Genomic DNA, 15128 nt, shown 5'->3' on the forward strand with positions numbered 1-15128 from the left:
AGTAGACTAATGAACAGCTACTTTTTCCTTCATTAACTTCATAGACTTCATTAATATTAAATGAGTGCTCCATGGGGGCTGTTAATTGGTGACCACAATATATATTCCATGTTGAGAGGTGTCAACAGATTAGTTAACTCACTGCGTAGAAGCAATCTCCTTCCATCTCACATTGTCAGGTTATTTGCCTCCAACATGTGTTAAATAAGCACTCAACACATTCCCCATCAGTGTGAAAGGAATAGAGATTATAACTATTTCCAACCACAAGTGTCAGTGATGTGCGCCGTCCTTTAAAAGGGGGCACTTCAGTGATTTAGTAATGCACTTTCAAATGCAAACATAAGAGACTCACAAGAGGCAGATTACAGATTACAAAATCAAAGCAGCAAAGGCCGAGATATTCTGACTTTTAATCTCTTGTGTGGGCCAAGCTCCAAAAACACTGGATCCTACATTTCCCATAAAGCAACTCAATAGTGAATTTCATTAAATCTCCAGTTTGTACCACATGCTTTCTGATAAATATTTCAGGTTACAAATCCAACCTGGAATCACAGTGATATCAACAGGATTATTATTTTTTTTAACTTTAAACTACTCCGGAGCAAAAGCGTTTGTATTGCAACTATTCCATCAGTAGTACTCCTCATGACAATTTAACTGAACTTCACATGTAAAAAAAAAATTAGGATAAAGTTACATTTTATAATGAGTGGGTTCTTACAAAATAACTGTGAAATATTGATGTACAAAATTGTTACTTTGACATAGTGTTTCACAAAAATAACAGAAAGCTGAGAGGAGGGGAAGGGGAAATATCCTTTATTTTGTCGCCAAAAGGACTAATTTAGACAAAACCATATCGAAATGAGTGTTATAATGTGCTCATTTGGTTTTTCTGAGCAACCATTGAGACAGGAGAATTAAATGAAAAGAGATGTTCTACTGTGGCTATGGCTGCACTTAAGTAAGACAGATGACTGTTAATGCATTAAAGAGGTCCCTGGAATGGCTCCAACTAAAAGCAAAAGTAAAGACAATGTGTGAAAAAGTGACGAGACAAAGAATTACGAGACAGAGGGCTGTTAAAACAGAACTCTAGATACCTCGTAGGAAAATGCTGCGTGCTCATTTCTCAGTTCTAATCCCGTTAGCGGCTGGAACCAATTTTCATTACAGGGACATTTTCAGCCTCTTCGAACATATGGCAAAAAATAAAATATGTGCAGTAACAAGATTTCTACTCATCAAGCCCACTAACACAGCCATCTCTCTCCACCTCAACCTTGTCGCGTTTTGTGGAGGCAACAGGATTGTGATTTACTTTATGTTAGGGAGGCGAGTAAAGCGGAGGGTGTTTGAAGAGACAACAGACAAAAAAAACTCGACTGTGGAAATTAAAGGAGGCTTGTGAGAGGAGCTTTGCTTACAATGTGGCACTTTCTCCTTCAAGTTGTATGTTTCAACATGAGTTTAAGTCCCAAAGTGCCCTTTTGGATTTGGAATTTCCTTTAAGCCTTGAACAAAGCACATCGATTACATCATCAACTGAACCGTAATGAAGCTGTATTAAGTTGTTAGATCTTCACATATTTCAAAACTATCCTTTCCTCTACTTGAGGCTTTCATAAAAATCAGACAATTAGGTTTTATTGCTCATGTGGCGAGTATGAAAAACTGTTGAAAAAAAGCTTGTTCATCAAGCAAAGAAATTGTCTTTAATTCCATGAACGGTTATTGGTTAAAGATTTAGACATACAAGGTCACAGGTAACCAGACATGCAACAATGGAAACTGCTGACTTAGCTTTAAATTGTGAGCGTTCACCTCCATTAATGGAGAGAAGCACTTAACCCAAAGAGAGCTGAAGCCAGCGAGAAACCTCTCCTTCACTGTGTTCTTTACTAGTGAAGTCAGTCTCATGAACTCAAACCACCTGGCTATGTGTTTCACTGCTGAACACGAAAGACAAAATTGTCTATTTATGTATATCAGACTTATATAGAGACAAGACCAAAGGGAAACTAGAATTACCGCCTTGTGGTTGTATGCCTCCGCTAACCAGTCATGTTGCAGTTTACATCCATGTCTGTCAAAAATGTCATCACTTCATCATGTAATCCTATTAGACATTTCTGCGAAATTGTCGTAATAAGCGTATGAATTCTCGGGTTATGGCCCATTTTGTGAGGTCTCATTAACCTTTGACCACCAAATTTTAACAGGTTCAACCTTGAATGCAACGGGACGTTTGAGTAGTGGTGTCGACATGGACTAGCTAGCTGATCCTTTGATTGAAGGACGACCTTGCTCCCACAGTACTATTCTGGGTAAAAACACCAGAATAGTACCGGGATAATGCCACTGACAGTGGAGCACAGGTGCGCAGCCATGTGAGCAAAGAGATCAGAGCTGGTACTGAAATGATTAATTAACCAGCAGAAGTTCACCTTGGAACGTAACCTATACGCTCACACACTCTTTCATTTGAAAACAAACACCTCCCTCCTTGTCCGGTAAATAACAGAGATGAACACACACTTTCATCCAACCAGCCACTGCTGCGTGAAAACTCTCCACCCCTCTGTCCGGATGGGTGCATGAAGTTGCTGGAATGGAAGATGGGATGTCAAACCTGAACATAATAGCTTGTCTGCTGTACTGTATTGCAGAGCAATCTAATAGTCAGTGACTTGCGTACATCGGAAAGTTAAAATGGCTGCTAAGTGGTGCAATTTATTCAGTCTTGTCACATTCAATTCACCACGTTTCACATTTTGCTGTTCTATTCATTCTGTTAGTGTTGGTAATTGCCTCTATAATGAGAGTGCACATTTGTAAGTTAAAGACGCGAGAGACACCTGTACTCTCAAAGAGGAATCTTTCAAATGAATACTATATCTCAATCAGTGTACATCCAGCTTCTCAAAGTTAAACGTCCGTTTCCTCCAAAGGGAGTTCGACTCTCCCTTGACAGCAAACATTCAGCTCATCATCCTCCACCTTCGCTGACAACAAATCGTCGGAAACACTCAAAGAACAAGAGGCGTCTCAGAACACGAGACAATTTAAAGTTACAGGTTGACTTTGAAGGACGTCTGACATGCTGAGTGCCAGGATGAAATTGAAGCGTCAAGGTGCCGCAAGATGGAAACAAAACAAAGAAAAAAAAAAAACACAGAACAGATGGCAACAGTTTGCTTATGAGGGAAAAAAAAACTGACTAAAAGGAAGCTCTCTAGTTATGATGAGGCCTTTTTTTTTTTTTACCCACTGAAGGTTTATTAATATTCACGATCCAAACAATCAAAATGTGTTCTTTGTCTGGTGAAGGAGCCGAGATGTCAAAAAACATACAGTACTTCACTAGCCTGAATTCAAAATGCATGAACATTAAAGAGTCTAATTTATTCATTACCCTTTCTTTTTCCAAAGTGAACCTTTAAGCTCTGTTCAGATATGAACACGCCTCATATAGTTCCTGCATGTTAAATAACCAAAGTAACCTTGCAACGTGGCTGCAGGAGTGAGTAACAGTCGCGAGTGGTCCAAAGACTTCAGGTTGGCATTAACGGCTCTCAACAGCGCTTTCACAAGTAGAGTTAATGGACGAATGTTATCCACATAATGGAAGGCTATTAAGGTTGCGACTCACTGATGAGTAAAATCACATTTTTTAATGCAGTCCTGTTGAATAATAGATATAATCTTCTGCCACCCTCATAACACAACAATATAATGATCTACAATAATGTTTCTAAAAAGTATGCAAGACAGACACAGCTGATAACCTTCACAGCCAAACTCATTGACGCGGTGGAGACTCACTGGGAGCTTGGCTGCATGTGACCACGACCATGCACGCAGTAGTATCAGTTGTATCGGAGTAGTTTTACCATTACGAGCACATGAGCACATTTTCGGACCTATTGCAGACACTGGTGTAAGCATTGGTGCAACCCTTCCATAGATTATTACTTACTGGCATTAATAGATCAGTGGAGAAGATGATTTCACAATGGAGGATTGCAAAATGTGCACAGCTTATAACAGGGGAGTGATTCTATTAAATGGTTGCTCCTTCACGGTCTGTTTAATCTAATTCATTTTTTTGTAATTTATCACCGTTCTTGTTGGTGCTATTCTGCATTTTTCAGCCGGAAAACAATACAATTAGGCTGAACTGCAAGAACCTGAGAAAGAAATATTAGTTTGTGCATGGCAGCTTCCCTCTGGATGCCATTATAAATGCACTTCACCTTCAATCCACTTTGAACAAGATAGGATTTGTTTTTCTTTTCAAAAAGGTAAAGGATGTCCACTGCAGGGTCAAAGGGTTCATCTGGCCAAAAATCAAGGTTCGTCTTTTGACCTCCTAAACAGCAATATACTGTATACTGAAATGTACTCATATGTGCAGGTGAGGTGTTTGGAAGAAAAGCATTCCCCCAGTGAAATATTCTGACTTCATATTTCCGGAACATGCCATTCCCAAGAGGATCCAGCACAGTGAGCGAACTCCTGAATGACATTCAGAGTTGATTCAAACAGTAGATCTCTACTGTTTGAAGAGAAAGTGACAGCTTCTCTGACAAAAGTACTTGACACCACAAAATAATTAACTGCACTGCGAAGTTGAAAAAACAAATATAAATGCTGACTGATGTATACTTCAGGTAATGAGCCTTCTCAATGATCCGAACGCCGCAAGGTTCCATTTTGCTGTCAAAACCATCCTCAAGGTTACCTAAATGTTAAGATATGGAAATGATTTTATTAAGAGACAGGAACTTGGAACAAAAACCTTGATTAATAATCTTTGCAGAAAATGCTAATTCCTCCCCTTTGGAAGAAGACCAACTACTTTGCCTCAGCCACTCCCCCGCCAAACTGCAAACAGGCCAAGGGCAGAGTCTGAAGAAACTGCAGAACTAATCCTCAAACATGTGGTCTGAGCTGGTTGAGGTTACTTTGAGAATACAACACAATGCAGAAAACCAAATTGCATGCTTAACCCTGGAATCGAGCAGTGTAACCATACCGGGGATTTTCACTTTCATTTTTGTTGTAAGAGCATCTAAAGTCAAGTTAGTTGGCTCGTTGGCTGAAGTTTAGTGTAGTCACAGAAAAATGTACAAAACAGATTTACTGGACCTGAAGACTATGGCTTTATAACATAACTGACTGATTTCGTGCAATCTCAAACTCCATCGGCTATCGGTCCGACGACGGATAAGCTTCCCGAGTCGAGGGTCTTTAATTTCGGGGATCTGGTGTAGAAAGCAGTTTTCCCGGCAAAGACTTCCTTTTCCATGTAAGACCGGATTGTTTCACAAGTAGTCAGTTTACAAGATGATTTTAATAAACCACTAAAAAGCGAAATCATTGTCAGACGATAGCCGGTGGTTCCTGAGAATGCATTTTGGCCATTGATTTCTACCTCTTTTGCCCTCCACTTGGACCGTTTACCTATTTACCATTCAACCAAAGCCTACTCCAATACGATTGTTTAGTATTAGCCGTACATATGCATGCAGAAGCTGTGTATAGAGATTAGATTCTGTGTCACAAATTATTTGTACAGCAGCTGTTCAAAAGAAGTTACACCATGTTTGACTCGACCACAGAAAAGGATTCCCAAACAATACCATCACTGGGCTCTTCAATATCTGACTTGGCGCCTTGTAAAATGGAAGTGCCTGAAAAACAAACAAATGGCTGCTTCATGCCAGCCACTGTTTGTCATTCAATGTTTGTCATTCAGGTGAAGATATTTACCTTGTTTTTCTTTTATAAATACATATGTATTCTGTGCCTCACTGATGAGATGGCATACACTAGCCTGTGCCGAGGGAAAACACACCTTTAACTTTGCACTTCAGAAAAATATTGTTATGCTGCTTCCTTCATTGACACTAATTGTTGCCACCAGCCATTAATTAAGCACCCTTCCCGCTGGACAAAAAAATAAAAACACACACTTACACCCACTAACATCTGGCTTTTGTCTGAAGCGGGGAACGTTACAATCAGCATTCATTCCCAGGATAGAAACATGTTGGACACACTCATTTTTGCCCATTAGCTGGAACAATGCTATGTGACATGCGCTGAAGTGAATATATAATAAATAAGATCATCATGGATTTGGAAAATTGTTACAATTAATTTGCATCTAGAAAATTCAATTGATATGCTATTATCCTCAAAGCCTTCAGACTCCAGTCAGACAGCAGTGATTTAACCTAGCTGTTTGTCGTTAAATACACTTCTTTCAAACTCGACAGAAACAAATTAAAACTCATCACAACCGTCTTTGTTCGTCTTTCCACTGTACAAAAACCAGAGACGGTGAGTCTCTGGTAAAGAGACACTAACGTCTAATGTCTATTTTTATCGTGTTTTCCAGCGTTTACAAAAGCTGCATATATACACTCATTTTGGTGGGAAAGGAGTAGTGCTACATTATGACTGCCTCTAACACAACTCATAGACGAAAGTGTTGTTTTCGTAGCTTGATTCAATTCAATGTCTGAGAAGTATGAGACCTGTATCACTGTAAAGCCGTTTTGTTCGTTTTTTGTGACATACAGCACGTATACATACAAGTATCATCCGCAGTAATGTAATTCTAAAATGGCAGTGAAATACCTGCTGGGCCTGAATGCTGTATAGGCCTGGCGGTGAGTTGCAAGGCTGTAATTAGGGACTGGATATTTGATTGAGTGTGTGTGAGTGTGTGAGATGATCACGGGGGGAAGGGGGGGGTAGTGGTCCAACACCGCAAGCAGCATTCAAAACATCTGTGAAAGGATAAACCTCTGTCACCGCCTGCTGTGCAGTTAATAAAGTCAAACTGTGACTAAATGAGATTTACCTCCTCTTTCCTTTACATAACAGCCTGCTTCAAACTGCATTGTGGTGCTACAAAGTCAGTTGGAAATGAAGATAATGTTTTACATAATAGTTGAGAGAGAAAAAAGCCTTCACAGAGAAGCCGAGGAGAGTAAATGAGTCGGACAAAAAGCAAGAACAAAAGATGATCGAATGGGCAGAAAGTCTATTGGAATTGATGCTGGTGGTTGTGCAGCTCTAAAAAGGATCACACAATGAAAGTCAGTGACCAGCCGCCTTTGTGTTTACCACCACATCACTGGAGGAAAAGGGAAACCGTAAAGAGATAGCGAGGGGTAAAAACAGGAAAGAAAATGAGAGGGAATGAGAGTGAAAATGGAAAGAGACAGGGCAGCGTTTACAAAAAGAAATACGGACACAGAAGGAGTGAGACGTGGTGGAGCGAGGCGGGTCTTTATTTACACTGTAGGATTTATAGCGCCCTGCGTATGCTGTGTGGCATGGGAGCCATCGCCTCCTGGCCGGAGGAAGCAACATCATTTCAAGCTCGAGTGCCCGCTGCGCCGTCAAGTGTCCTGCCAAAAAGCACACGGCTGCGGAATACCAACAGAATCCACTGACCTTTTCCCCAACAACTGCTGTGTTCATCTGAGTCACAGCACAGTAAGGCCTCTCTCTCGTTACACTGGAGCCTCTGTCTCCCCGCTGACTCTAAGCGCTCACGGCCAACATGACTTTCCCATCACATCCGAGCATGTTACCGTCGAAAAGAGCTTTTCCCATGATATGCCACCGATCTCTGAGGAAGAAAATGATGTTTTTAGAGCATTTCTCCTTGAAAGGAAACACACAAAACGTACATGTTGAGGATACAAACAAGGACATAAAAGGAGCTCCATCAATTCAGTTGGGATACTGGTGCAACTAAAAACGTTGATGATGGCACAGCACACATAATAGGCTCTTTTCCATAGAATGTATAAGAAGTGGACGCAGTCACCGTGACCAGTAGAGAGAATGCAAGTTTAAGACACTCCCGCATTGTCTGCACATTTTCGGAACTGGTGATTGCAGCCAGCTTAAGACAATGCTGGACGACACTTTTAAAATGACATCTGCTCTTTTCACCACAGCCATTATACCGTTATACCTGCATTTGCACTAAAAATGGCTGCTGTAAAAATGACATACGAGCTGGAACAACCACGTGGAATGCAGCCTTCATTAATGCCATTTGTTACAGTCAAAATGGCTGCCGTTAGAGAGGTCTATTAACGTGATTAGGCAAAGCTCAGGCTTGATGGATGCACATATTTGTACGATAATGATGTTGGCCGTGGCTCCATAATTGTTCCAACATAGTCAATAACATTCCATCTGACATGTTTCCCTGCTTACCTCTCTTTATCTTCCTGCCTCATCTCCCCTCTCCTTTATCAGAACAGCAAAGGTATAATGCTTTCATATCATACAAAGGCCAGAACTAGTTTTCTATATACAGAATGGATGCGTTTATATTCTCATTGTTTCCCTTGTAATTCCTTTCAAATTGCTGTAAGACTGATGTCTATTCAGACCATTGCTGTTCTCAAACCTAGACAATTACACCATTCTTAAGATGACATGTTCATGGTTAAATAGGCTCTCGAAGAAACTGAGGACTCTCTTGATTCAGAGAAAAGTAGCTGGATGGCTGAAGACTTCGGCAAACAACGTACATCAGCTGGAATACCTTAAAAAGACTTTCCACTATCATATGTTCAGGGCTGTTTCTGCTGTAAAAGGAATGTAGTTTTTTTTTTTTTTTTTTTTTTTTTTTTGCCGCATCTCATCGAACCAGAGAGTTTTTCAGAGATTTTAGTTGGGGGAGCAGCTGCTCTACTCGGAATTTATCGGAGACGCCGACGAGGGAAGCGTGCAGGAGCGCTCGTTAATCTGCGCCGACGGGGACTCAGAACTGCGCTCCCGTCAATTCACCTGGCGAACGTCCGCTCTCTGGCTAACAAGATGGATGAACTGCTGCTCCTCAACAAAAGCAAACACGGACTTTAGCAGATCCGCCGCCCTGTGCTTCACTGAAACCTGGCTCGGTGAGCACATCCCGGACAGCGCACTACATCTGCCGGGCTTCCGACTCCTCCGAGCGGACCGCGTAACGGCGCTGTCGGGGAAAACGAGGGAGGCGGAATCTGCTTCTACATTAATGAAGGTTGGTGTACTGATGTCACAGTGTTAAAGGAATCATGCAGCCCTCACCTAGAAACACTTTTCATAGACTGCAAACCTTTTTATTCACCGCGGGAGTTTTCCTCATTCATTCTGGTCGGTGTCTCCATCCCACCACACGCCTGTGTGAGTGAGGCTCTCCAACACCTGGCTGAGCAGATCAACAACATGGAGCACAAACACCCAGACTCCCTGCTCATTGTTCTTGGGGACTTCAACAGAGCAAACCTCAGCAAAGAACTGTCTAAATACAGACAGCATATTAAGTGTAGCACCAGGGACAAAAACACACTGGACCACTGCTACACTGTCATAAAGGATGCATACCGCTCACTCCCCCGTGCAGCTCTGGGACTCTCTGATCATTGTCTGGTTCATCTTCTCCCGACCTACAGGCAGAAACTAAAATCTGCAAAGCCTGTGGTGAAGACTGAAGAGATGGACCAACGAGGCAAAGCTGGAGCTACAGTCCTGCTTTGCCTGCACTGACTGGAGTGTTTTCGAGGCTGCTGCTACAGACCTGGATGGGCTCACTGACACTGTGACATTGTACATCAGCTTTTGTGAGGACATGTGTGTGGCGAATAAAACCTTCTGCACATTCATCAACAATAAACCATGGTTTACTGCAAGACTCAGGCAGCTTCGTCGGGCCAAGGAGGTACACTGAAAAGCTGGAGGAAAAGTTCTCAGCCAACGACCCCTCGTCAGTTTGGAGAGGCCTGCAAGTACTCACGAACTACAGGAGACCACCCCCCCCCCCCCCACTGAGGCCAATCACCAACTGGCTGACGACCTGAATGCCTTCTACTGCAGGTTTGATAAGCCTACCCTCACACCCCCCACCTGCCCCATCAAACAACCATCTACACCCCCTGTCTCCTCCTCATCTCTCCCAACTGACCCCCCACCGGCACTGAGGATCTGCGAAGAGGATGTGAGTCGGCTCTTTCACAGACAGAAGACCAGGAAGGCACCAGGCCCGGACGGTGTGTCACCCTCCTGCCTGAAAGTCTGTGCTGACCAGCTGGCCCCCATCTTCACACAGATCTTCAACCGATCACTGGAGCTGTGTGAAGTCCCCTCATGCTTCAAACGCTCCACGATCATCCCGGTCCCCAAGAAATCCTCCATCACAGAATTAAATGACTACAGGCCCGTCGCCCTGACGTCTGTGGTCATGAAATCCTTTGAAAGACTGGTGTTGACCCATCTGAAGAACATCACAGGACCCCTGCTGGACCCCCTGCAGTTTGCCTACCGTGCAAACAGGTCGGTGGTTGATGCAGTCAACATGGGACTGCATTACATGCTGCAACACCTCGACTCCCCAGGGTCATATGCAAGGGTTCTGTTTGTGGACTTCAGCTCCACGTTCAACACCATCATCCCGGAGATACTCCAACCCAAACTCTCCCAGCTCACTGTGCCAGCCTCCACCTGTCAGTGGATCACAAACTTCCTGACTGACAGGACACAGCAGGTGAGGCTGGGAAAAATCACATCCAGCACCCGGACTATCAACACTGGCACCCCCCAGGGATGTGTGCTCTCCCCACTGCTCTTCTCCCTCTACACCAACGACTGCACCTCAGAGGACCCAACGGTCAAGCTCCTGAAGTTCGCAGACGACACAACGATCATCGGCCTCATCGGGGACGGTGATGAGTCTGCGTACGGGCGGGAGCTTGAACAGCTGGTCCTCTGGTGTGGTCTGAACAACCTGGAGCTAAACAAGCTCAAAACTGTGGAGATGACAGTGGACTTCAGGAGGAGCCCCCCCAACACTGCCCCCCTTCAACATACACAACAACACTGTATCTGCTGTGGAGACCTTCAGGTTTCTGGGATCCACAATCTCTCAGGACCTGAAGTGGGCTCCCAACATCGACACCATCCGGAAAAAGGCACAGCAGAGGTTGTACTTCCTGCGCCAGCAGCTCACAATCAAAACCATGCAGACACGCCAACATGTCCAGACAGAAAGTAAGCCGCAAGCACCCTGAAGGACAGCAGACGGACAGACGAGACGAGAGGACGATGCACAATAACAGTCTCCCGGAACTCTAATATAATACCACCACCTGTCTGTCCTCACGCCCCGTCTGACCGCAGGCCTTGTTTGACCGCCGCCTAATAAAACACAAGGCAACAGTCACCAATGCCAACGCCTCTGTGGAAGCATCCTCATTCTGCATCCCCACCACTGTCATCAAGGGCATCCGTCCCCGCACAGTGGTTCAAAGTTGTCTGAAAGTCACGCTCAGAGAGAAAGAGAGAGAGAGTTTGGGGAGAGGGAAGTTAAAAGGCCGTGATAACAGCATTAAACGCCTCACCACCATTACCACCGACCGGCCGGCCTCACCCACCCAGGCGTGCACAGCACTCTGCAGTCGGATGCAGAGACCCTGGGCTGGGGGGCAAGGGCAAGGAGCCCCTGGGAAGCGGGACTGGCAGGGGTTGCTGGTACAAGCAGTAGGCTAGAGGGCTCAGAGTGCGTCGGGAAGGTCTGTGTGCAGTGAGAAGTGACCGAGATTAATGCCAGCACCCACGGGTGAGCAAGCCCATAGTGGGTCTTGCAGCGTTGCCAAGCCGAGCTAAAAACGCTCTGTTGTCCTTGAAACGGATGATTATTCAGCGTGTCGCTCCCCGCTGATGAGAGAAAGAGACAGACCATCTAATAGAGACGAACAATCGTTGCTTGCTCAATTTTAGACCCATAATTCATGCAAATGTGCCGGGGGAACGTCCCTTTGTCCAATTCTTTCAGTTCCATCCAGCTTTTGCTGTCTTGTAGTTTTCAAAAATTGACTTTGTGTTTGACTTTCCTTGTTTTTCCCCGCGCTCTTGATTGTGTTTTGATGAATTACATCTTGTGAATTATTTCTCTTTTATTTATTTGTCCGTTTGTTTGCCGGCTGACTTGTTCATTTGTACAGGGGTACGAAGGGGTGGCAGACGCTGAATGGATAAGCAGCTCCCAGTGAAATTCCTGATAGAAATTAGACAGAAAGGGGACAGGGGGCTCTGCTGATGGAGAGAGCAGTAGATTAAGTGGTTGTGGGGTGGGAGTGTGGGAGAGGGGGGGGTAAAGGGACTGGGCAGATTGGCGAGTAAAAGAAAATGAAGAGAGAAGGGAGTGTGGTACCAAATGAGTGAATACACTGCACAGCAAAAAAGAAATCCACACTAATTTTCTTGCCAATTGCAACGAAAGTTCCACACTCCAAATTATTCCAAATCCTAATGCAAAATAGAGCTGTTAGTAGTGTAAAATCCAAAATCTAAATACAAGTGAACACCAGCAGTGGAGCACCAGAATGCTGAATATCGCAAGAGAATAATTCATATGGCATTCAGCTCGGGGAAATTGAAACTCTTTGAAAGTTTCTAATAAACGAACACAGTGGTCTGGCTCACCGTGAAGTTACCTCCCTCAGCCGTCACCTTCCAAGAGTCTGTTCACGCATACTGAGGTGACATGGCTGAGCAGAGAGGGAGACACCAACAGTAACAGAAGGGAAGGAGAGAGACGGAAGAAAAGACGAGAGGAGGAGCAAGCAGAAAATGAAAGAAGATGGTAGAAGAAAAGTGAGAAAAACATGGAGGCAGAGGAGAACGAAAAATGTTGAGAAAAAAAAAAAAAAAAAAAAAAGGTGCACAGAGGTAAGAGAGAAACCGAAGATAGAGTACGAGGAGAAAATGATCGAGTGGCTGCATGAGAAGACTGTAAGTGAGAAGGAAAAAGGTGGTGAATAAAAAGAGAGGAGATAGAGAACGGTCTCAGAGACTGAGGAGAGAGGAGTGAAATAAATGAGAAGGAGTGAAGGGGTAAAGGGAGGATAGAGGAGAGCTGGAGGAAAAACGAAAGGTCACAGATGAGTAGAAAAAAAAGAATGTAAGAATTGTTCCCTGAAGCGAGGAGCACCATGCAGAAAATGAGCTGTCTGCTAAATGTTCCTTCAGACAGCAAATACCCAAAGTAGAAGATTATTATTTCTGCTTATATGCTGCAGAGGCGAAGCTCACAAAGACAGAACTCTTCCCTCCCTTTAAATGGAGCAGATACAATTATCACTACCTGCTTGAACTTAAATGCATAAAAATCTGTCTTTTTGTTTCTGGTTGAGCCGGCCAACTCCCTGTAGATCTGTCAAAATTGGCCACAACTGACATACAAATATTCGTTCTAAAAGAACACACAAAAGTGTGAACTATTCCAATGACTATTTCTTTCTCATTATGTCCATGACACCCTGTCCTAACGGATGGGAGCGACGCAGCACTGTGGAGTGCACCGTTTTGAGCTGCACTTTTCTCGGATGCCCAGTTTCTTTTTAAGCCTTTCGCTCACTTTGAAAGTGCAGCAATGGACGAGGAATGGCTGACTGTTTAAGTTGAAATGAGGAGTTATCTACAGTATATTATGGACCTTCTCAGTTCACTACAAACCCTAAATAAGGTGGCAGCTAGCTGAAGGGAGAAAGGGAGCTGAAAGTTTCCTACTTGCTGTTGGCTATATTGTATGTCATTTCCAGTATATATATATATACGTATATATATATCACAGTGTAAAACGTGTGCGTGTTCTTACTACATTAGATCTGCCTCACAACACAGCACTGGTCCTGGTGGCTTGGGAACACTTCATCCGCCATTACGGGTAACACTAAAAACTTTAGCTGTGTAAAAGGAAAGTGAGCCACCACTTCCTTTTTTTATATGTTTCAAAGAACTGACTTTGTTCTCTATCTTAAATTCTGTAAAAGAATATTCCAGTGACTCAGAGATGCCATTAATCTTTGAAGGAGTGTCTCTTTTTTCTTCTTCTTTTTGAGTAATTGCACAAAGTGTTGCAAAATGAAAGCAAGTGGAAGACTTCTAAACCCGAGTAGGACACAAAGATCTCTTTCTATGAATGCATTTGTATGAAGTGTCCCAATAAAGAATGGTATGCAAATGTAATGTTTATGGTTCATCATTTAACTCTATATCTTGCCACAAAGATACAATTGGTTATTGCATTTTGGCTTGGCTTAGAAACCAACTGTTTACTGAGAGAAATTCAAGAGTTCATCAATATCATATTGATATGAGACTAGATACCGTCTTAGATTTTGGTCTGAATATCTTAATATGGCATAAGTGTTGTCTTTTCCTGGTTTTAAAGGCTGCATTAAAGTAAACTTATGTGATTATTTGAACTTACCAGACTGTTCTAGCTGTTCTATCATTTGCCTTTACCCACTTACTGATAATTATATATAAAGAAAATACCATTAGGTAAATATTTCATAGAAATAACCAATAGTCAACACAACAATATCTTCAAAGTATTGGTAGAGGTATTTTGTCCAAAATATTGTGATATGTGATTTTCTCCATCGTGCCCTGACCTAACCACTGATTGGTTTTTGTACGGGCATGAACAAGCTTTCCATTGTATGACCTAATTGGTCCGAAGTGGGAGAAAACCTCATCATGTCTCTGCCCTTTTCATTCCAAATGTTACGCTTGAGTTTCTTCAGACAGCTGTGATCTGGTGGTGGATATGAGAGTTATGTTTCGCAGTATGAAAACTACTGTGCAACTTCCAGAAAGAACAGTGTGCAGCGGAAATCCATGGGAGAATGAAGGATGAATGCATCAGCAAGGACCTGTACAATGGCTCCCACTACCTACCCTCCTTCCAGCAGTGATGTAGTGATTTCAATCCCTTCAAAAGGCAGCAGTGTAAGCCTGTGGATGTGCCAGGGTCCCAACAGGGTCTTAGCTGCTGGTCTTATAGGATTCCAGTGTACCGGTGGTCCTGCAGGACAGCACGCCATTACGAGCAGCCAGGTGCAATAATCTACTTTCAATGTGAACCCATTGTGATAAAGCATATAAAAGCCCCCTTACAACGTGTCACCAAGGCAAAGCCTCTCTCGCTTCCATTTTCATTCCCAAACAGAAAATGACACAATCTCTGTGGATGTCTGCAAAATTACTCAGCATGAAATCAGCATATTGTAACGCAAAAGCAACTGGATGCCAGAACATTC

The 15128-nt window shown here is 43.3% G+C and overlaps 1 protein-coding gene across 5 annotated transcripts in view; it reads right to left on the reverse strand.

Moving 5' to 3' along the window:
- Positions 1–15128, reverse strand: part of sgcd (sarcoglycan, delta (dystrophin-associated glycoprotein)) — a 246133-nt gene that overhangs the window by 188218 nt on the left and 42787 nt on the right. For 2 of the 5 annotated variants that reach the window (XM_031868943.1, XM_031868945.1), the window contains exon 2: positions 7480–7657. The exons of the other annotated variants lie outside the window; for them this stretch is intronic. In XM_031868943.1, the coding sequence (XP_031724803.1) occupies positions 7480–7506 (27 nt within the window). In that variant the 5' untranslated portion in view covers positions 7507–7657. The remainder of the gene's footprint in view (positions 1–7479; positions 7658–15128) is intronic. 5 annotated transcript variants of the gene reach the window in all.

The sequence above is a fragment of the Anarrhichthys ocellatus genome, unplaced genomic scaffold (assembly GCF_004355925.1).
Source record: "Anarrhichthys ocellatus isolate YVR2014 unplaced genomic scaffold, GSC_Weel_1.0 scaffold45, whole genome shotgun sequence".
Lineage (NCBI taxonomy): Eukaryota > Metazoa > Chordata > Actinopteri > Perciformes > Anarhichadidae > Anarrhichthys > Anarrhichthys ocellatus.